At 43.4% G+C, this 23,502-nt stretch overlaps 1 protein-coding gene across 4 annotated transcripts in view; it reads right to left on the minus strand.

The window, feature by feature from the left end:
- Window positions 1–23,502, minus strand: part of ERICH6B (glutamate rich 6B) — a 412,645-nt gene that overhangs the window by 232,992 nt on the left and 156,151 nt on the right. For all 4 annotated transcript variants that reach the window (XM_077297367.1, XM_077297366.1, XM_077297365.1 and 1 more), the window contains 2 exons: window positions 16,125–16,170; window positions 13,799–13,923 (listed from right to left, as the gene is read on the minus strand). In XM_077297367.1, coding sequence (XP_077153482.1) covers window positions 13,799–13,923; window positions 16,125–16,170 — 171 coding nt within the window. The remainder of the gene's footprint in view (window positions 1–13,798; window positions 13,924–16,124; window positions 16,171–23,502) is intronic.

Raw genomic sequence — 23,502 nt, forward strand, 5'->3', positions numbered from 1 at the left:
AAAAAAATAAAAAATATATAAAAGTTCAAATCACCCCCCTTTCGCCCCAATCAAAATAAAACAATAAAAAAGAAAATCAAACCTACACATATTTGGTATTGCCGCGTTCCGAATGACCCGATCTATCAATAAAAACAAAGGATTAACCTGATCGCTAAATGGCGTAGCGATAAAAAAAATCAAAACGCCAAAATTATGTTTTTTTGGTCGCAGCGACATTGCATTAAATGCAATAATGGGCGATCAAAAGAACGTATCTGCACCAAATGGTATCACTAAAAATGCCAGCTCGGCATGCAAAAAATAAGCCCTCACCCGACCCCGATGCGAACTCGGCTTCAGGAAAATGGCCGCCGCGATCTCCATCTGCGCACGCGCGGCATCCCGCGGCCATTTTCCTGAAGCCCCGGGAAGCAGAGCACTCCATCTGCGCCCGCGCGGCCTCAGGAAGATGACCGCCGCCACCGATGACCAGGGGAATAGCACAGATCGCGCTCTTTTTCGGCTGTTGCGCATGCAAGAACCACTATGCCAACGCCGGGAAGATAAGCAAGAGGTGGGGGAGAAACAGCCATTTCACCACGCCCTTTTGACCAGACCAGCGTGATTGACAGGCGAAAACGGCGACTTTTGTAAGGTATTTCGGCAGCATAGGTGGGGAATCAGGGGACAAAAAATACACTATTGTAAAGCACAGCTCAGGCCCTATTTAACGGTATTTTTATCTCATACTGAAAAAACGGGGTGACTGGTTCCCTTTAAATACATGTACAGTAAGCTGCACACACTGTACTAATTGTATTTGTCACTGACATCTGTATATCTACCTTTTCTATGTGTATTTACTGAATGCAATCCATCTATTCTATGCTGTCGGCTCCTGTTGTGATTTTACACTACGCAGCTGATGAATTGCTGGCTTTTCTCTTTATCTATCTATGTTATATATATGTATATACTGCTCAAAAAATAAAGGGAACACAAACAACAGAATATAACTCCAAGTAAATCAAACCTCTGTGAAATCAAACTGTCCACTTAGGAAGCAACACTGTTTGACAATCAATTTCACATGCTGTTGTGAAAATGGAATAGACAACAGATGGAAACTATTGGCAATTATCAAGACACACTCAATAAAGGAGTGGTTCTGCAAGTGGGGACCACAGACCACATCTCAGGACCAATGCTTTCTGGCTGATGTTTTGGTCACTTTTGAATGTTGGTTGTGCTTTCACATTCGTGGTAGAATAAAACAGACTCTACAACCCACACATGTGGCTCAGGTAGTGAAGCTCATCCAGGATAGCACATAAATGCGAGCTGTGGAAATAAGGTTTGCTGTGTCTGTCAGCGTAGTGTCCAGAGGCTGGAGGCGCTACCAAAAGACAGGCCGGTACACCAGGAGACGTGGAGGGAGACGTGGAGGGGGCCGGAGGAGGGCAACAACCCAGCAGCAGGACTGCTACCTCAGCCTTTGTGCAAGGACGAACAGGAGGAGCACTGCCAGAGCCCTGCAAAATGACCTCTAACAGGCCACAAATGTGCATGTTTCTACACAAATGGTTAGAAACCGACTCGATGAGGATGGTCTGAGTGCCCGACGTCCACAGATGGGGGTTGTGCTCGCAGCCCAACACCATGCAGGACGATTGTCATTTGCCACAGAACACCAGGATTGGCAAATTCGCCACTGCCACCCTGTGTTTTTCACAGATGAAAGCAGGTTCACACTGAGCACATGTGACAGACGTGACAGAGTCTGGAGATGCCCTGGAGAGCGATATGCTGCTTGCAACATCCTTCAGCATGACCAGATTGGCAGTGGGTCAGTAATGGTGTGGCGTGGCATTTCTTTGGAGGGCCGCACAGCCCTCCATGTGCTCGCCAGAGGTAGCCTGACTGCTATTAGGTACCGAGATGAGATCCTCAGACCCCGTGTGAGACCATATGCTGGGGCGGTTGGCCCTGGGTTTCTCCTAATGCAGGACAATGCCAGACCTCATGTGGCTGGAGCGTGTCAGCAGTTCCTGGAAGATGGAGGCATTGAAGCTATGGACTGACCCACCCGTTCCTCAGACCTGAATCTGATTGAACACATCTGAGACATCATGCCTCGCACCATCCACCGACGTCACGTTGCACCACAGATTGTCCAGGAGTTGGCGGATGCTTTAGTCCAGGTCTGGGAGGAGATCCCTCAGGAGACCATCCACCGCCTCATGAGGAGCATGCCCAGGCATTGTAGGGAGGTCATACAGGCACATGGAGGCAACACACACACAACTGAACATCATTTCCTTGTCTTGAGGAATTTCCACTGAAGTTGCATCAGCCTGTAATTTGATTTTCCACTTTGATTTTGTTGTGAAATTGGATTCTGGGCTCCCCCGGTGGCCACTTGTGGAATTTAACTTGTGTGCATCATCCCCTCTGTTCACCTGCTCCTATCAGGATGTGGGAGTCGCTATATAACCTTGCTCCTCTGTCAGTTTCATGCCGGTCAACAATGTAATCAGTAGCCTTTCTGTGCATGTTCCTGCTACTAGACAACTCCCAGCTAAGTTGGACTTTTGTCCTTGTGTGTTTTTGCATTTTGTTCCTGTTCACAGCTGCTGTTTCGTTACTGTGTCTGGAAAGCTCTTGTGAGCGGAAATTGCCACTCTGGTGTTATGAGTTAATGCTAGAGTCTTAAAGTAATTTCTGGATGGTGTTTTGATAGGGTTTTCTGCTGACCATGAAAGTGCCCTTTCTGTCTTCATGCTATCTAGTAAGCGGACCTCGATTTTGCTAAACCTATTTTCATACTACGTTTGTCATTTCATCTTAAATCACCGCCAATATATGTGGGGGCCTCTGTCTGCCTTTTGGGAAAATTTCTCTAGAGGTGAGCCAGGACTGTCTTTTCCTCTGCTAGGATTAGGTAGTTCTCCGGCTGGCGCTGGGCATCTAGGGATAAAAAAACGTAGGCATGCTACCCGGCCACTTCTAGTTGTGCGGCAGGTTTAGTTCATGGTCAGTATAGTTTCCATCTTCCAAGAGCTAGTTCTCATATATGCTGGGCTATGTTCTCTCGCCATTGAGAATCATGACAGTTTGACCGGCCCAAAAAAGGGTTAAATTACTGGCTGAGAAAGGAGAGAAAAAAGAAGTCTGCTACAATTTTTTTTTTTTTTTTTCCCCTCTAGTTCTGAGTGTGCTCTTAATTGAATCACTTGCTAGTCTGCCTATACTGCAGCCTTCCTCTCTTCCTCTCCTTCTAATCCTTGAATGGCTCTGTGTTCACCTGTTTCAAATGGATCTTCAGAGTGTAGCTACAGGTTTGAATAATCTCGCCACAAAGGTACAAAATTTGCAAGATTTTGTTGTTCATGCACCTATGTCTGAGCCTAGAATTCCTTTGCCTGAATTCTTCTCGGGGAATAGATCTCACTTTCAAAATTTTAAAAATAATTGCAAATTGTTTTTGTCCCTGAAGTCTCGCTCTGCCGGAGACCCTGCACAGCAGGTCAGGATTGTAATTTCCTTGCTCCGGGGCGACCCTCAAGACTGGGCTTTTGCATTGGCACCAGGGGATCCTGCGTTGCTCAATGTGGATGCGTTTTTTCTGGCCTTGGGGTTGCTTTATGAGGAACCTCATTTAGAGCTTCAGGCGGAAAAGGCCTTGATGTCCTTGTCTCAGGGGCAAGATGAAGCTGAAATATACTGCCAAAAATTCCGCAAATGGTCTGTGCTTACTCAGTGGAATGAGTGCGCCCTGGCGGCGATTTTCAGAGAAGGTCTCTCTGATGCCATTAAGGATGTTATGGTGGGGTTCCCTGTGCCTGCGAGTCTGAATGAGTCCATGACGATGGCTATTCAGATCGATAGGCGTCTGCGGGAGCGCAAACCTGTGCACCATTTGGCGGTGTCTACTGAGAAAACGCCAGAAAATATGCAATGTGATAGAATTCTGTCCAGAAGCGAGCGGCAGAATTTTAGACGAAAAAATGGGTTGTGCTTCTATTGTGGTGATTCAACTCATGTTATATCAGCATGCTTTAAGCGTACTAAGAAGCCTGACAAGTCTGTTTCAATTAGCACTTTACAGTCTAAGTTTATTCTATCTGTGACCCTGATTTGTTCTTTGTCATCTATTACCGCGGACGCCTATGTCGACTCTGGCGCTGCTTTGAGTCTTATGGATTGGTCCTTTGCCAAACGCTGTGGGTATGATTTGGAGCCATTGGAGGCTCCGATACCTCTGAAAGGGATTGACTCCACCCCATTGGCTAGTAATAAACCACAATACTGGACACAAGTGACTATGCGTGTTAATCCGGATCACCAGGAGGTTATTCGCTTTCTGGTGCTGTATAATCTACATGATGTTTTGGTGCTGGGATTGCCATGGCTGCAATCTCATAACCCAGTCCTCGACTGGAGAGCTATGTCTGTGTTAAGCTGGGGATGTAAAGGAACTCATGGGGACGTACCTTTGGTTTCCATTTCATCATCTATTCCCTCTGAGATTCCTGAATTCTTGTCTGACTTTCGTGACGTTTTTGAAGAACCCAAGGTTGGTTCACTACCTCCGCACCGGGAGTGCGATTGTGCCATAGACTTGATCCCGGGTAGTAAATACCCTAAGGGTCGTTTATTTAATCTGTCTGTGCCTGAACACGCTGCTATGCGAGAATATATAAAGGAGTCCTTGGAAAAGGGACATATTCGTCCTTCGTCATCTCCCTTAGGAGCCGGTTTTTTCTTTGTGTCTAAGAAAGACGGCTCTTTGAGGCTGTGTATTGATTATCGACTTTTGAATAAAATCACGGTTAAATATCAATATCCGTTACCACTGCTTACTGATTTGTTTGCTCGTATAAAGGGGGCCAAGTGGTTCTCTAAGATTGATCTCCGTGGGGCGTATAATTTGGTGCGAATCAAGCAGGGGGATGAGTGGAAAACCACATTTAATACGCCCGAGGGCCATTTTGAGTATTTGGTGATGCCTTTTGGTCTTTCAAATGCCCCTTCAGTCTTCCAGTCCTTTATGCATGACATTTTCCGCGATTATTTGGATAAATTTATGATTGTGTATCTGGATGATATTCTGATTTTTTCGGATGACTGGGACTCTCATGTCCAGCAGGTCAGGAGGGTTTTTCAGGTTTTGCGGTCTAATTCCTTGTGTGTGAAGGGTTCTAAGTGTGTTTTTGGGGTTCAGAAGATTTCCTTCTTGGGATACATTTTTTCCCCCTCTTCCATCGAGATGGATCCTGTCAAGGTTCAGGCTATTGGTGATTGGACGCAACCCTCTTCTCTTAAGAGTCTTCAGAAATTTTTGGGCTTTGTTAACTTTTATCGTCGATTTATTGCTGGTTTTTCTGATGTTGTAAAACCATTGACTGATTTGACTAAGAAGGGTGCTGATGTTGCTGATTGGTCCCCTGATGCTGTGGAGGCCTTTCGGGAGCTCAAGCGCCGCTTTTCTTCCGCCCCAGTGTTGCGTCAGCCTGATGTTGCTCTTCCTTTTCAGGTTGAGGTCGACGCTTCTGAAATCGGAGCTGGGGCGGTGTTGTCGCAGAGAAGTTCCGACTGCTCCGTGATGAGACCTTGTGCTTTTTTTTCCCGTAAATTTTCGCCCGCCGAGCGGAATTATGATATTGGGAATCGGGAGCTTTTGGCCATGAAGTGGGCTTTTGAGGAGTGGCGTCACTGGCTGGAGGGGGCCAGACATCAGGTGGTGGTATTGACTGACCACAAAAATTTAATTTACCTTGAGTCTGCCAGGCGCCTGAATCCTAGACAAGCGCGCTGGTCGTTGTTTTTCTCTCGGTTTAATTTTGTGGTGTCTTACCTACCGGGTTCTAAGAATGTTAAGGCGGATGCCCTTTCTAGGAGTTTTGAGCCTGACTCCCCTGGTAATTCTGAGCCCACAGGTATCCTTAAAGATGGAGTGATATTGTCTGCCGTTTCTCCAGACCTGCGGCGGGCCTTGCAGGAGTTTCAGGCGGATAGACCTGATCGTTGCCCACCTGGTAGACTGTTTGTTCCTGATGATTGGACCAGTAGAGTCATCTCTGAGGTTCATTCTTCTGCGTTGGCAGGTCATCCTGGAATCTTTGGTACCAGGGATTTGGTGGCAAGGTCCTTCTGGTGGCCTTCCCTGTCACGAGATGTGCGAGGCTTTGTGCAGTCTTGTGACGTTTGTGCTCGGGCCAAGCCTTGTTGTTCTCGGGCTAGTGGATTGTTGTTACCCTTGCCTATTCCGAAGAGGCCTTGGACGCACATTTCGATGGATTTTATTTCGGATCTGCCTGTTTCTCAGAAGATGTCTGTCATCTGGGTGGTGTGTGACCGTTTCTCTAAGATGGTCCATCTGGTTCCCTTGCCTAAGTTGCCTTCTTCTTCCGAGTTGGTTCCTCTGTTTTTTCAAAATGTTGTTCGTTTGCATGGTATTCCGGAGAATATCGTTTCTGACAGAGGGACCCAATTCGTGTCTAGATTTTGGCGGGCATTCTGTGCTAGGATGGGCATAGATTTGTCTTTTTCGTCTGCTTTCCATCCTCAGACTAATGGCCAGACCGAGCGGACTAATCAGACCTTGGAGACATATTTGAGGTGTTTTGTGTCTGCGGATCAGGATGATTGGGTTGCTTTTTTGCCTTTGGCGGAGTTCGCCCTCAATAATCGGGCCAGCTCTGCCACCTTGGTGTCCCCGTTTTTCTGTAATTCGGGGTTTCATCCTCGATTTTCCTCCGGTCAAGTGGAATCTTCGGATTGTCCTGGAGTGGATGCTGTGGTGGAGAGGTTGCATCAGATTTGGGGGCAGGTGGTGGACAATTTGAAGTTGTCCCAGGAGAAGACTCAGCTTTTTGCCAACCGCCGTCGTCGTGTTGGTCCTCGGCTTTGTGTTGGGGACTTGGTGTGGTTGTCTTCTCGTTTTGTCCCTATGAGGGTTTCTTCTCCTAAGTTTAAGCCTCGGTTCATCGGCCCGTACAAGATATTGGAGATTCTTAACCCTGTGTCCTTCCGTTTGGACCTCCCTGCATCCTTTTCGATTCATAATGTTTTTCATCGGTCATTGTTGCGCAGGTATGAGGTACCAGCTGTGCCTTCCGTTGAGCCTCCTGCTCCGGTGTTGGTTGAGGGTGAGTTGGAGTACGTTGTGGAAAAGATCTTGGACTCTCGTGTTTCCAGACGGAAACTCCAGTATCTGGTCAAATGGAAGGGATACGGTCAGGAGGATAATTCTTGGGTCACTGCCTCTGATGTTCATGCCTCCGATCTTGTCCGTGCCTTTCATAGGGCTCATCCTGATCGCCCTGGTGGTTCTGGTGAGGGTTCGGTGCCCCCTCCTTGAGGGGGGGGTACTGTTGTGAAATTGGATTCTGGGCTCCCCCGGTGGCCACTTGTGGAATTTAACTTGTGTGCATCATCCCCTCTGTTCACCTGCTCCTATCAGGATGTGGGAGTCGCTATATAACCTTGCTCCTCTGTCAGTTTCATGCCGGTCAACAATGTAATCAGTAGCCTTTCTGTGCATGTTCCTGCTACTAGACAACTCCCAGCTAAGTTGGACTTTTGTCCTTGTGTGTTTTTGCATTTTGTTCCTGTTCACAGCTGCTGTTTCGTTACTGTGTCTGGAAAGCTCTTGTGAGCGGAAATTGCCACTCTGGTGTTATGAGTTAATGCTAGAGTCTTAAAGTAATTTCTGGATGGTGTTTTGATAGGGTTTTCTGCTGACCATGAAAGTGCCCTTTCTGTCTTCATGCTATCTAGTAAGCGGACCTCGATTTTGCTAAACCTATTTTCATACTACGTTTGTCATTTCATCTTAAATCACCGCCAATATATGTGGGGGCCTCTGTCTGCCTTTTGGGAAAATTTCTCTAGAGGTGAGCCAGGACTGTCTTTTCCTCTGCTAGGATTAGGTAGTTCTCCGGCTGGCGCTGGGCATCTAGGGATAAAAAAACGTAGGCATGCTACCCGGCCACTTCTAGTTGTGCGGCAGGTTTAGTTCATGGTCAGTATAGTTTCCATCTTCCAAGAGCTAGTTCTCATATATGCTGGGCTATGTTCTCTCGCCATTGAGAATCATGACAGATTTTGAGTATCATTCCAAATCCGGACCTCCATGGGATATTCATTTTGATTTACATTGATCATTTTTATGTTTTGTTGTCCTCAACACATTCCACTATGTTATGAATAAAGATTTGCAACTGTCACTCTGTGATTTTACTGCATGAATTGCTGGCTTTTATTCTATCTATTTATTTATTTATTTATTTTACTCATTTATATAGCGCCATTAATTCCACAGCGCTTTACATACATTATTGGCTCTGTCCCCGATGGGGCTCACAATCTAGAATCCCTATCAGTATGTCTTTAGAATGTGGGAGGAAACTGGAGAACCCGGAGGAAACCCACGCAAACACGGGGAGAACATATAAACTCCTTGCAGATGTTGTCCTTGGTGGGATTTGAACTCAGGACCCCAGCTCTGCAAGGCTGCAGTGCTAACCACTGAGCCACTGATAGATAAATATCTATTTATCTATCTTGCTTATTTTGACAAGATACTTAAAAGTATAGTTATCGCTTAATCCTCAAAGACTCTTTTGAACTACTTTGAATTTACCCAAACACAGAAATAATTCTTAAAAGTAGTAAAACCATTTTCTAAATATACAGAAACAATTATTTTTTTTAGCTCTAAGTATCAGCGGTATCATTAAAACTTGTAATGCAGACATGGATACAATCTGTTTTAGTAGCAATTCTCATTACGCGGGTCAAACATGTTATTACATATTTTAACTTTCACAAGTCTCTGTGACACCGCTGATCTTATCTGATTATTTAAGGCCAATTTACTGAATGAAGAAACCTAATTGATGTCACCACTGATACTATGCATTCTCTAATTAATACTTATGAATATTCATAGCTTCCCTTAATAAACTTAATTTTATGCACACATGTAGAAGGTGAGTACAGGCTGAACAGTTTGTCTTTAACACTCAAAGAATGTAACATATAATTAGTTATATATTTTCTTGTGGAGATGTCAGTTTTTTTGTCATGTGTTGAAGAGTAAAAACAACTTGTAACAAAGTGACAGATTTTATTTCTTCTATGTGTATAAAAATGAATTTAAACAAGACATACAGTGGATACAAAATTCTACACACCCCTGTTAAAATACTAGGCTTTTGTCCTGAAAAAAAATCATACCAAGGAGCATCATTTCAGAACTTCAGAATTTCAAAAATCTGGCATTTTAACAAGAATGTGCAGACATTTTATATCCAATGTATAATGCAGATAAATAACCCACTGGTGGGCATATCCTGGGGTAAATTCCTGTACAGCCTTGTACTACAGAGGACTGGCATCCATGTGGCTCTACAACCCCTAACTTCCTAATGTTACAGTACATGTAGAGAGAAAAATGTTGGCATGTCCTCACTCCCATTGAGACAATCAACCAATCTTCTTCTTGATTAATTTGATTTCCACATCTTTTAATCATTGATACATACATTCTTCTTTGTCAAGAGTAGCCCATTTTACACATTTTGTATCATGAAATAAAATGATGTCATGTAATACCTGGGATTATAGCCAGGTGTGGAAGTGCAAACAATTTAACAACATCCCTATGCTAGATAACTGCCATGCTCATTGGAGCTATTGGTCAACGGCCAAGAGTTTTATCCCTGCTCAGCCACATTTACTTCAAATAAAGTGAAACGGCTGACATTGATTTATATAGTTTATATTGATTGGCTCACTGGATTTGTGAGGAAGAGAAACATGATGAATGAGCTCAAATTATTTCAACTACTAAAATTAGCCTTAGTACTGAGTTACGTGAAGGGCAAAGAAAATATTCCAAATATCTAAACAACACTTCGCATTCCTTTACAAAAATGCAAATTTTGTTTTGTAACTTTAAATAAAAATGACAGTGATTTTTCTTTATGAAAATATTGAATTCTTGTAGCACTTAGATAATAGTCTAAAGTTTATCAAGTTGTAGTTGACGCTCTCTCAAAACTGATCAGACAAAATTTCCTCAGATATGGCAAATGTAACATTAAAGGGGATATGTTATATATATATATATATATATATATAAGGAATTGACCTTTGACCAGTTACTGCACATCCGCTACCTACTGATTTGAATAGGTAGCGGATGTGCGCTATCAGACTATACAGTAGACGAACCTGGGCTGTGTAGCTCTGTAACTGGTCTGTTATGGCTGCCGCTGATACTGGGAGCAGCTGATGCTGCACCCCCACCAACCAGGCATTGACATATACCAAAGATAGGCCATAAATATTAAAATAGTGGACAGCCTCTTTAATTGTCAGGTTAACAATTGCTACACCTGATTAATTGTCCTATTAATTCCTCCCAAATCTTAATGTAATTCTTAAGGCTGCAATCACAGTACAATTACAGTTTTTTTTCTGAAATTTTGGTAAATTTTGGCAAAACGAAGCAACGTAAAAAACCTCACAGAGGATACAAAATGTGAATGTAGCCTTGAGCTGGAAGGCTCACAACATAGTAGTTAAAACTTTGATTCATGAGAAGAACTTTCTCACGCTACAAGTGTTGATGTCAGTGAGCTGACCAGTGTTCATCAGTAGGGTTGAGCGAAACAGATCGGCACTTTTCAAAAGTCGCCGACCTGCAGCCTGGGAACTTTTTCCCATGCTCCAGGTCATATGAGGACATCCACCAGGGGGCGCATCACCGCGACTGAAGGTAACTATAGGTCATTGACCTACATTTCCTTAATTCGCCGGGGTTTACAGGCACGAGCTCAGCTGCATTATAGCAGAGCTCCTGCCTGTAAACTATTTTAACCCCTTCAGATGGATTTACCCCGTGGGACGTGACAGTTCATCAGAGGGTATGTATATTGTTGGTTTATTATTTTTCCAAGCGAGGGTCTTCAGGTGGATTGAGAGAGCAATAAAATATTAAAACAACCTGTGTGTTTATTTCATTAAAATACTTTTTAATCATGTGTGTGTGTGTGTGTGTGTTTTTAACCCTTTCATACAATTGGATTAATAATGGATAGGTGTCAGAATTGACGCCTCTCCATTATTAATCTGGCTTAATGTCACCTTACAATAGCAAGGTGGCATTAACCCTTCATTACCCCATATCCCACTGCTACACGGGAGTGGGAAGAGAGTGGCCAAGTGCCAGAATTGGCGCATCTTCCAGATGTGCCTTTTCTGGGGTGGCTGGGGGCAGATGTTTTGAGCCACGGGGGGGCCAATAACCATGGACCCTCTCCTGGCTATTAATATCTGCCCTCAGTCACTGGCTTTACCACTCTGGCGGAGAAAATTGCGCGGGAGCCCACGCCAATTTTTTCTGCGATTTAACCCTTAAATTTAATAGCTACAGCGCCAAAATTTTGCACATACACACTACTAACATTAGTAGTGTGGAATATGCAAAAAAAAGGGGGATATGACATGGTTTACTGTATGTAAACCATGTCTCATATCATGTCGGGTTTAGGCAGGAGAAATGAAAAGCCGGCAATTGAATTACCGGCTTTTCAACATTATTGCGCTGAAGCAAATATTAAAAAAGTATGCTTCCCCATTGAATTGCATTGGGTTTTGTGTTTTGGCCGATCCCCGACCCCGACTTTTCAATAAGATCGGCCGATTTCACTCGACCCGACTTTTGAGAAAGTCGGGTTTTGTGAAACCCGACTCGATCTCAAAAAATGAAAAGTCGCTCAACCCTATTCATCAGCTTTGAACTCTGGTGACCTTTCTCATGTCAGCGATACACACTGCAGGAGCGTTCTCATGCTCCTCTCTCAGTGTGCTCTGGCTGACTTGCTGAAGGGTCGCATCATGTCACCGTTCAACAAACCACCCAGATGTAACAGATCTGGACTTCTACGTGTGACAGATATGGGCAGGTGTTGGACAGGTGAGGAATATGGTTGTTTATTTTTTTTATATTTTACAATATTAAATGGGAAAAAGAGGGACGGGGAATATTTATTTGAAATAGAGGAGTCTGTGACTTTCTTTCAATTAAAGACTTTATTCTGACTGTGTAAATTTACAATTTGACTATGGGGTTAGTAATGGGGGCATCTTATAGACATCTCTACATTACTAACCCCTTGACTTGATGTCAGCTGACAATACAAAGCTGACATTAACCCCAACCCTATTACCCTACCCCACTTGCCACCTCACGTTGGCAAATGGGAAGCGCGAGGCTAAGAGCCAGATTTGGCTTAAGTTATGGATGCGTCATTTCTGGGACTGCTGAGGGCAGATCTTCTTAGTCTGGGAGGGGTTCAATACTCATGGCCTCTTCCTAGCCTATTAATATCTGCCTGCTTCTGTCTACCTATCCTTTTCTGGTTATTAATTATAATGGGACCTCACACCTTTTTTTTGAGGGGGGTCACCAATTTTAATAACCTGTAAAGGCTAAGTAGACAGCTGTGAGTATGAGCCCTAATACTTACTCTGTGTTGCTTGTTTCAAGGGTTATCCAGGCAAATAATGATAACATATTCTTAGGTTAAGTCATCAACATTGGATCCGTGATGATCCAGCTCTTGTCATATCCAGCAGTAAACGGTTGTGGATCTGTACAACACAGCTGATCTGTAGCATTCTGCAGCTGCCAATAAACAATTAATGGAGCTGTGCCATTTCGTGCCGTGCTGGGTGTCGGACCTCCACTGATCTGATATTGCTGATCTAACTTGGAGATAAGTATCAATATCAAAGTGGTGGGAAACCTCTTTAAAGATAAAGCATTAGGCATATACAATATGGAAAAAGACTGCAAAGTATTATCCAAGTATTTGGATATCTCAGTGAGCACCATTGTGTTATGACATCTATCTAACACTGAAGGCCTAGCTTAAAGAAGGGCCAGTGATGTAAATAATGGCTTTATTCATGTGCTACGCTATCTGGTTATTTCACAAGTTCAATGCTGGTACAAAGATTACATGTCCACATCATGTACAAATTGATGCCTCTCCTTTCAGGCTATCTGAGCGACCTTTAGTATGTGAATATAGCAGTTATAATTTATTTCAACCAAATAGTAATTGGATGATGTACATAAAAATCTTGGTAGCCTCTGAACAAACAACTTATTTTTAACCAGTCAAAAACATTTCTATTATAGCACACAAAGTCTGAGGTCCTTCTACAATGGCTGAAGATTGGCTAAAAGAAGGTTCCTGATCACATGGGCCTAAAAATTATTGACGGTCAACAGCGCACCTCCACGTGTAAAGAGGGATGTGCTGCTGACAGTAATGACAGGACGGAGAATTAACAACCGCTCATATGTTCCAATCATTGCTAGGTGAAAATGGTTCTTCAAAAGGTTTTCCAACACATGGACAACTCCTTTTTTAATTAGGAAATTAGATACTCCCCTTTGTAAAATACAAATACCACACACTTGCCTCCCACACCAGTGATGTCGGCGCGGTGTCTGCCGGAGTTATGTGACATTATTATGCCACGTGAGCCATATAGCCGATCAACAGTCACTATTGGGCTGCTGTGCTCTCACTTCTTCATCCAAGGAACGTGGAAAAGCAGCAGGTCAATAGCAGCCATTGATTGGATGAATGGCTCATAGTGGCATAACAATGTCACGCGAACCCCAGCACACAAAATGCCGATGCAGAAGGTGAATAGATTTTTTTAATTATTTTATAAGGGAGACCAGAATGAAATAAAAAAGTGGTAAATATTAAAGATTTCTACTCACCATTTTTACTTATCGATGCCTCTACTTCGTAATGCCCAGTGCACTCCGTCTGGGTCTGTACATTTTTGCAAGGAATTTTTGATATGTTTGTTATTTGCCTTTTCTCAAATTTAAAGTTTTCCTTTCTATAAAAAAAATTACACAGCAATTAATAAAGAACATTTCCACATGAAATAACAATATATTATATCAATACACATTAGTTGTCCGGTCCCATTGTTAAAATATCTGTTCAGTCATATCTGGGTTTTTTCCTCTTTATAATAACAGGAAACTGGTGACATTTGGTTGGGTTCACACACAGAGTTTGGCTGGTTTCAAAAGTGTACTGGAAACATTTTTCATCTGTGTGGCAATTCTTACAATTCTTGTTGCATTTTTTTTCCAATATGAAGAAAAGAATAAAGGAATCTGTCATCTGCTGAGAGCGTGAGCCAAGTGTCAGTGCACTGTGCTCCGATCCTCTCGCATCAAAGAATCGAAGCACATGTGCAGAGGAGACAGAGAAATTAATTTCTCCATCTCCTATATTGTCGGAATCCATGGGGATTGCACTGCAGTTGGATGACATCCGAGTGCAGTGCGGTTTCATGCGCACCCGCAGACTGTATGGGTGCATGCATCCAGCTTGAGAAAATAATCGCAGAAGTGTGCGTGAACCCCTACCTTGCTGGATGCTGCAGTTTTGATAAAATCACTATTTGTTTTGCTGCAGATCTACAAGTTCTCTGAATGCTGAGCTCTTTATAATCCCACCCACACCACTGATTGGCATCTTTCTTTGTACACTGTCTATAGGCAGAAAGCTGCCTATCAATGCAGGGGCGTGGCTGGCTACATTGCAGCAGGTATAAAAGTTCTCTAATGATAATCTCCTTCTGATAAAACTGTGATTTTATAAAAACTACACTAAGCAGACGAGTTAGTGGCACATCAGTGGAATCGGGGTATCTGCCTCTATATTATGTTGCTCTTAAATTAGTAACAAACACTTGGTGACATATTCTCTTTAGGCCTGTCCCACACGTCCAGATAATTCCAGTACCGGAAAAATCGGTGCCGGAGTTATCCGTGAGCTCACGTGGCACATCAGTGTGGCACACGGGCGGCAGCCGTGTGCCGCCCGTGTGCCGACTGGGTATCACACGGACCGTGCAGGAGACAGCGCTACAGTAAGCGCTGTCCCCTGCTTTGGGTGCTGAAGCCGCCATTCATTTGTTCTCTCCAGCAGCGTTCGCTGCAGAGAAGAAATGAAAAATCACTTATTTTGTTTTTTTTTGCGGTAGAAATAAAGATCTTTGTAAAGATCCCATAGGGGTGGAGCCGCATATTCATGACTGTAATGGGCGGCACCACGTGACCGCTCATACAGGAGAAGCTGCGGCGTGGAGAGGACGCTTCGAGGGAGCCGGGTGAGTATTTTCTTTCCAGAGGGGGGGCGCACAGGGGGTGGGAGGGGGGGGGGGGAAACAAAGATCTTTATTTCTACCGCAAAAAAAAAATACAATGATTTTTCATTTCTTCTCTCCAGCGAACGCTGCTGGAGAGAACAAATGAATGGCGGCTTCAGCACCACGCTGGGGGGACAGCGCTTACTGTAGCGCTGTCTCCTGCACGACACACGGACTGCACACGGACAGCATCCGTGTGCGGTACGTGTTTTACACGGACCCATTGACTTTAATGGGTCCGTGTGATCCGTGCGCTCTCACGAACACTGACATGTCTGTGTTTTTCAAACGGACACACGGTCCGCGAAAACATGCTGACATGTGCAGAGACACAGCGATTTTACTGTGTCTACGTGAGTCAGTGTCTCCGATACGTGAGAAAACTGACACCTCACGTACCGGAGCCACTGACATGTGAAACCGGCCTAAAAGAGTAAAATTCATGATCCAAGAATGACATCTGTATACTTGAATTAAAGTAGTACGTCTTTGTTTTTTTTTTGTAAACAATGGGTCCTTATAAAAACTTACATTGTGATTTATCCATAAAAATAAAAAAAACACACATACCAAAAGAATGTGTGAAGGACCCTTAAACTCAGTTTTTTTCAGCAATATAGAAGATTTTGATATCTTGTATTTTAGGTTTCTCGAAGCGGCTTATTTTGCATGTCTGGTTGTAATAAGCATACAGACATATCTGAGCCCAGGCTGCATGCTAATAAAATATGAAATTTACAGAATCTGTTTGTATGACGAAGAAGAAGGAGACATAAGAAGGCTAGAAGTGTTGATAGAAACCATCAAATATACAATAGTGTTATATTCTGATCATTCCTCAAGTAAAATGAATTTCACGAATGCAGTATACATACCTACACTGCTGTGTTCCAAATTCATTTTGTTTTTCATTTCTGTCACCTGTGCAAAAAATAACAAATAGAGATGATCGTAAAGTAGAAAGCATGCATGCTCTGACTATGAAGCGCTATGAGCAGAGAAAAAAATCTCACATAGAGGGGAAATTCATCAAATCCTTTATGCTAGTTTTCTGGTATATACACATTGCTAATTTTCATTGCAACGTTTGCCATTTATATGTCGGTTCTGCCTCGGACAGGGCTTAGTGGAACAGGTGGTAAGCAACACGGCCCTAACTAATGCATATATACAGTATACAGGTCCTTCTCAAAAAATTAGCATATAGTGTTAAATTTCATTATTTACCATAATGTAATGATTACAATTAAACTTTCATATATTATAGATTCATTATCCACCAACTGAAATTTGTCAGGTCTTTTATTGTTTTAATACTGATGATTTTGGCATACAACTCCTGATAACCAAAAAAACCTGTCTCAATAAATTAGCATATTTCACCCGTCCAATCAAATAAAAGTGTTTTTTAATAACAAACAAAAAAACCATCAAATAATAATGTTCAGTTATGCACTCAATACTTGGTCGGGAATCCTTTGGCAGAAATGACTGCTTCAATGCGGCGTGGCATGGAGGCAATCAGCCTGTGACACTGCTGAGATGTTATGGAGGCCCAGGATGCTTCAATAGCGGCCTTAAGCTCATCCAGAGTGTTGGGTCTTGCGTCTCTCAACTTTCTCTTCACAATATCCCACAGATTCTCTATGGGGTTCAGGTCAGGAGAGTTGGCAGGCCAATTGAGCACAGTAATACCATGGTCAGTAAACCATTTACCAGTGGTTTTGGCACTGTGAGCAGGTGCCAGGTCGTGCTGAAAAATGAAATCTTCATCTCCATAAAGCATTTCAGCCGATGGAAGCATGAAGTGCTCCAAAATCTCCTGATAGCTAGCTGCATTGACCCTGCCCTTGATGAAACACAGTGGACCAACACCAGCAGCTGACATGGCACCCCACACCATCACTGACTGTGGGTACTTGACACTGGACTTCAGGCATTTTGGCATTTCCTTCTCCCCAGTCTTCCTCCAGACTCTGGCACCTTGATTTCCGAATGACATGCAAAATTTGCTTTCATCAGAAAAAAGTACTTGGGACCACTTAGCAACAGTCCAGTGCTGCTTCTCTGTAGCCCAGGTCAGGCGCTTCTGCCGCTGTTTATGGTTCAAAAGTGGCTTTACCTGGGGAATGCGGCACCTGTAGCCCATTTCCTGCACACGCCTGTGCACGGTGGCTCTGGATGTTTCCACACCAGACTCAGTCCACTGCTTCCTCAGGTTCCCCAAGGTCTGGAATCGGTCCTTCTCCACAATCTTCCTCAGGGTCTGGTCACCTCTTCTCGTTGTACAGCGTTTTCTGCCACATTGTTTCCTTCCAACAGACTTACCATTGAGGTGCCTTGATACAGCACTCTGGGAACAGCCTATTTGTTGAGAAATTTCTTTCTGGGTCTTACCCTCTTGCTTGAGGGTGTCAATGATGGCCTTCTTGACATCTGTCAGGTCGCTAGTCTTACCCATGATGGGGGTTTTGAGTAATGAACCAGGCAGGGAGTTTTTAAAAGCCTCAGGTATCTTTTGCATGTGTTTAGAGTTAATTAGTTGATTCAGAAGATTAGGGTAATAGGTCGTTTAGAGAACCTTTTCTTGATATGCTAATTTATTGAGACAGGTTTTTTTGGTTATCAGGAGTTGTATGCCAAAATCATCAGTATTAAAACAATAAAAGACCTGACAAATTTCAGTTGGTGGATAATGAATCTATAATATATGAAAGTTTAATTGTAATCATTACATTATGGTAAATAATGAAATTTAACACTATATGCTAATTTTTTGAGAAGGACCTGTATACTGTAATACACACAATGGCATGAATAATTGCGTAGGACTACTCCATCACATGAGACAGCTTGAAGATGCACCAAATTCATTACAAAGCATGTGACTGAAAATCCCCATTCTTGATTAATTGGCCCCTCATTCTTAATTGGGTGTACTACAAGTCTGGTATGTATTGTATGCTATTGCTGGCTAATAGACAACCACTCTATTCTTTACCGTCTGGGCTTTGGGAACCTAACATATACCAATTAGAGTTGGACAGATCGATTTGCGGTCTATCAGTCAGGTCAGTAGTGTCTGGCTGACAGATGGGAGGCTTACAAATCTCTTAACTCTGGTTAACTACTGTATTAAAAACCTGCCCTGGGAAACCCGGAATGTATTTGTGCATCACACCGCAATGATGACGTTGCGCCAGCCTAGCCTAGCCGAGAGCCTCCCATCCAGTCCAGAAACTACTGACCTAGCTGATGGACCGGAGTCCCACAAATTGATCCTCCCAACTCTAAGGGTATGTGCAGGCAATCCGGAATTAGCAGCTCTGTGGACGCAGCATATGTTCGCTGCATCCAAAGCGCCTATTGAACATAGGTGAATCTGCGTGTGTTCACTGAACCGTGCTGATTTACCACATCCAATACATTGTATTGGTGAAATTTCGTCTTGCGTCTCCGCAAGAAAAATTGACATGCTGCATGTCAATTTCCGCGGGTGAGCGGGTGGATGCATAATGGGCATGGGATTTCTTGAAATCACATCCACTATGCTGTAACAGCTGGATGCTGTGGGTTGGACACTGCATAAGTTCAACCCTCAGTGATTACTGATCATCTGCACATACCCTAACACAAATCTATTGTCCTCTAAAAGGAAAGCCTTGTATCATGGTTGATTAATATAGTTCATGGACACATATCTATATTAGTAGATTTTACATACTTATATATCAAACTTATACCACAAATATGGAGTAGTGGGAGTTTAGCCTTCTGATGTGGCTGGAATTGGGTTAATTTCCACTGTTCTGCAAATCTGCTATAATATACTATACAATACTTGTGGATGGATAAGAAATAACTACTTTGGAATAATTCTATTTGGTTTGCTATGTAATGGCCCCAATGTGCGTTAGTCTCAGACCAAGTTCATAATTTAAAATCCTGCTGTATATTTTGTTTTTTTACAACCAAACACACTCCTCAACAATGAAATTGCAAAAACAATAAGAAAAATGCAAAATTGACTGGAATTGAGATGTTGCGTTTGGAGAGCCCCTGATGTGCCTAAGCATTGAAACCCCCCACAAGTGACACCATTTTGGAAACTAGACCCCCCAAGGAACTTATCTAGATGTGTGGTGAGCACTTTGACCCACCAAGTGCTTCACAGAAGTTTATAATGCAGAGCCGTAAAAATAAAATATCATATGTTTTCACCCCCAATTTTTTTATTTTCCCAAGGGTAACAAAAGAAACTGGACCCCAAAAATTGTTGTACAATTTGTCCTGAGTACGCTGATACCAGATATGTGGGGGTAAACCACTGTTTGGGCGCATGGCAGAGCTCGGAAGGGAAGGAGCGCCATTTGACTTTTCAATGCAAAATTGACTGGAATTGAGATGGGACACCATGTCGCGTTTGGAGAGCCACTGATGTGCCTAAACGTTGAAACACCCACAAGTGACACCATTTTGGAAAGTAGACCCCCGAAGGAACTTGTCTAGATGTGTTGTGAGAGCTTTGAACCCCCAAGTGTTTCACTACAGTTTATAACGCAGAGCCGTGAAAACAAAAATTCTTTTTTCTTTTCACAAAAATTATTTTTTAGCCCCCAGTTTTGTATTTTCCCAAGGGTAATAGGAGAAATTGGACCCCAAAAGTTGCTGTCCAATTTGTCCTGAGTACGCTGATACCCCATATGTGGGGAAAACCATCGTTTGGGCGCATGGCAGTGCTCGGAAGTGAAGGAGCGCCGTTTGGAATGCAGACTTAGATGGAATGGTCTGCAGGCGTCACATTGCATTTGCAGAGCCCCTGATATACCTAAACAGTAGAAACCCCCCACATGTGACCCCATATTGGAAACTAGACCCCCCATGGAACTTATCTAGATGTGTTGTGAGAATGAACCCCCAAGTGTTTCACTACAGTTTATAAAGCAGAGCTGTGAAAATAAAAAATCATTTTTTCCCACAAAAAGGGTTTTTCAGTCCCCCCAATTTTTATTTTTCCAAGGGTAACAAGAGAAATTGGACCCCAAAAGTTGTTGTCCAATTTGTCCTGAGTACGCTGATACCCCATATGTTGGGGTAAACCCCTGTTTGGGCACACGGGAGAGCTTGGAAGGGAAGGAGCACTGTTTTACTTTTTCAACGCATAATTGGTTGGAATTGAGATCGGACGCCATGTCACATTTGGAGAGCCCCTGATGTGCCTAATGAGTGGAAACCCCCAATTCTAACTGAAACCCTAACCCAAACACACCCCTAACCCTAATCCCAACCGTAAATGTAATTCAAACCCTAACCCTAACTTTAGCCCTAACCCTAACTTTAGCCCCAACTCTAACCCTAAATTTAGCCCCAACCCTAACTGTAGCCCTAACCCCAACCCTAACCCTAGCCCCAACCCTAACCCTAGCCCTAACCCTAGCCCTAACGCTAGCCCCAACCTTAACCCTAGCCCCAAACCTAGCCCTAACCCTAGCCCCAACCCTAACCCTAGCCCCAACCCTAGCCCTAACCCTAACCCTAGCCCCAACCCTAGCCCCAACCCTAACCGCAACCCTAACCCTAACCCTAGCCCTAACCCTAATGGGAAAATAAAAATATATAAATTTTTTTTATTTTATTATTTTCCCCTAACTAAGGGGGTGATGAAGGGGGGTTTGATTTACTTTTATAGTGGGTTTTTTAGCGGATTTTTATGATTGGCAGCTGTCACACACTAAAAGACGCTTTTTATTGCAAAAAATAGTATTTGCGTCTCCACATTTTGAGAGCTATAATCCATACTTTGGTCCACAGAGTCATGTGACATCTTGTTTTTGTGGGACGAGTTGATGTTTTTATTGGTACCATTTTTGGGCATGTGACATTTTTTGATCGCTTTTTATTCAGATTTATGTGAGGCAGAATGACCAAAAACCAGCTATTCAAGAATTTCTTTTGGGGGGGCGTTTATACCGTTCCGCGTTTCATAAAATTGACAAAGCAGTTTTATTCTTCGGGTCAGTACAATTACAGCTATACCCCATTTATATTTTTTTATGTTTTGGCGCTTTTATATGATAAAACCTATTTTATATAAAAAATAATTATTTTTGCATCACTTTATTCTGAGGACTATAACTTTATTTGTTCTTTGATGTATGGCGGCTCTTTTTTTGCGGGACAAGATGATGTTTTCAGCGGTACCATGGTTATTTATATCCGTATTTTTAATCGCGTGTTATTCCACTTTTTGTTTGGCGGTATGATAATAAAGCGTTTTTTTGCCTCTTTTTTGCCTCACCGTGTTCACTGAAGGGGTTAACTACCAGAACACTTTTATAGGTGGGGTCGTTACGGATGTGGCGATACTAAATATGTGTACTTTTATTTTTTAGTTTTTTATTTAGATAAAGAAATGTATTTATGGGAACAATATTTTTTTTTTCTTTATTTAGGAATTTTTTTTTTTTTTTTACACATCTGAATCCTTTTTTTTTTTTTAAACTATAACATTGCCCCAGGGGGACATCAAGTTATAGTGTCAGATCGCTGATCTGACACTTTGCACAGCACTGTGTCAGATCAGCGATCTGACATGCAGGGCTGCAGGCTTACCAGTGCTTGCTCTGAGCAGGCGCTGGTAAGCCACCTCCCTGCAGGACCCTGATGTAGCCCCGTGGCCATTTTGGATCCGGGGCCTGCAGGGAGGAGGTAGGAGACCCTTGGAGCAATGAGATCACATCGCGTTGCTCTCAGGGTCTCAGGGAAGCGCGCAGGGAGCCCCCTCCCTGCGCGATGCTTCCCTATACCGCCGGAACACTGCAATCATTTTTGATCACGGTGTTCTGGGGGTTAATGTGCCAGGGGCATTCCGTGACCACTCCTGGCACATAGTGCCGGATGTCAGCTGCGATAGTCAGCTGACACCAGGCCGCGATCGGCCGCGCTCCCCCCCGTGAGTGCGGCCAATCGCATATGATGTACTATCCCGTCGGTCATAGGGGCCCACCCCGATGGGATAGTACATCATATGTCAGAAAGGGGTTAAAGCATCAATAGACGTGTTAATAGGATGCAAATTATAAAAAATTATAAAAAAATGGAAATAACATTTTGAAAACATCTTCATTTACTTAGTATCAAGTCATGTACAGAAATACATGCACTTTACACACCTTGACATGTTATCAACCGATGTGAAAGTCTCTTCATAGTTTCCCACATCGAATCTAAACCAATCTTCAGCCATTATTATGTACAAGACAAAAGCCAGACTCATCACTGAAGATGATAGACCTCCATTCCAACCTCCATTGTCTTTTTACTCTGCACCAAAATAGCCTTTGAGAGTCGTGGCCTGAGGTCAGTGGAACATCTTCAAGTGGGAATGTCCCATTCCCAGGATTATGATGTGGGGTGGCATAATGTATGTACACTGAAAGCTCACTTGGTGGTGGAACCAGTGGTACCTACTAGAGATGGGTGAATGTTTGGCCGAACAGTTAAAAAAAAAAAGTTTGGGTTCAAGTACCAGAACAGTAACTGGACCTGAACCCGGACCCCATTCAGTTGAATGGGGTACTCGAACATCCAGTGTTTGCCACACTGTCATGTGCATGAAGGTGCGGCAAACACTGCTTCTGAATGGCAGAAAAATCATCACCGCCGGTCTGACAGGCTTGGTTCCCACGCTGCAAAAAGATCAGAGGTAAAAAGTTTACGTCCAGTCACTGGTGTTGGCGATGGGACTACTGCTCCCAGCAGCCTACACCTGCTGGCGCTAATAACAGGGAGAACAGGTGGCAGCTGATGGGAGTATTCGTCAACGAGTGCCTGTGCTCTAAATAAATAATTCAATTAAAAAATTGGCATGGGTTCCTCCTGTATTTATGATAACCAGAAAAGCAAAACTGATAGTTGGGGGGCTGCAACCCTCAGCTGTCAGTGTTAGCAAGGTTGTCAAGAAAGCAAACATTCAGTGTTCGGAGGGCCGAACCCAAACAGTAACATAGAATTTCCTGTGAAGTCCATGTTTGGTGTCCGCACCTGAACAGTAGGTGTTCAGTAAGGTGGCCATTTTACTGAAGCCGAGTGCCGCCGAGATTTCAATATGCACACATGCGGCCTCCAGCAGCCAATTTCCTGAAGCCTCCGGTGGCCCACAGCTTTAGGAAGATGGCCGCAGGGAAACCTGGTGATGCACTTTGCTCACCGTGGACACTGGGCAGCGGTGCCGCCACATTTCTGCTGCCGGCA

This window comes from Ranitomeya variabilis, chromosome 3 (assembly GCF_051348905.1).
Source record: "Ranitomeya variabilis isolate aRanVar5 chromosome 3, aRanVar5.hap1, whole genome shotgun sequence".
NCBI lineage: Eukaryota > Metazoa > Chordata > Amphibia > Anura > Dendrobatidae > Ranitomeya > Ranitomeya variabilis.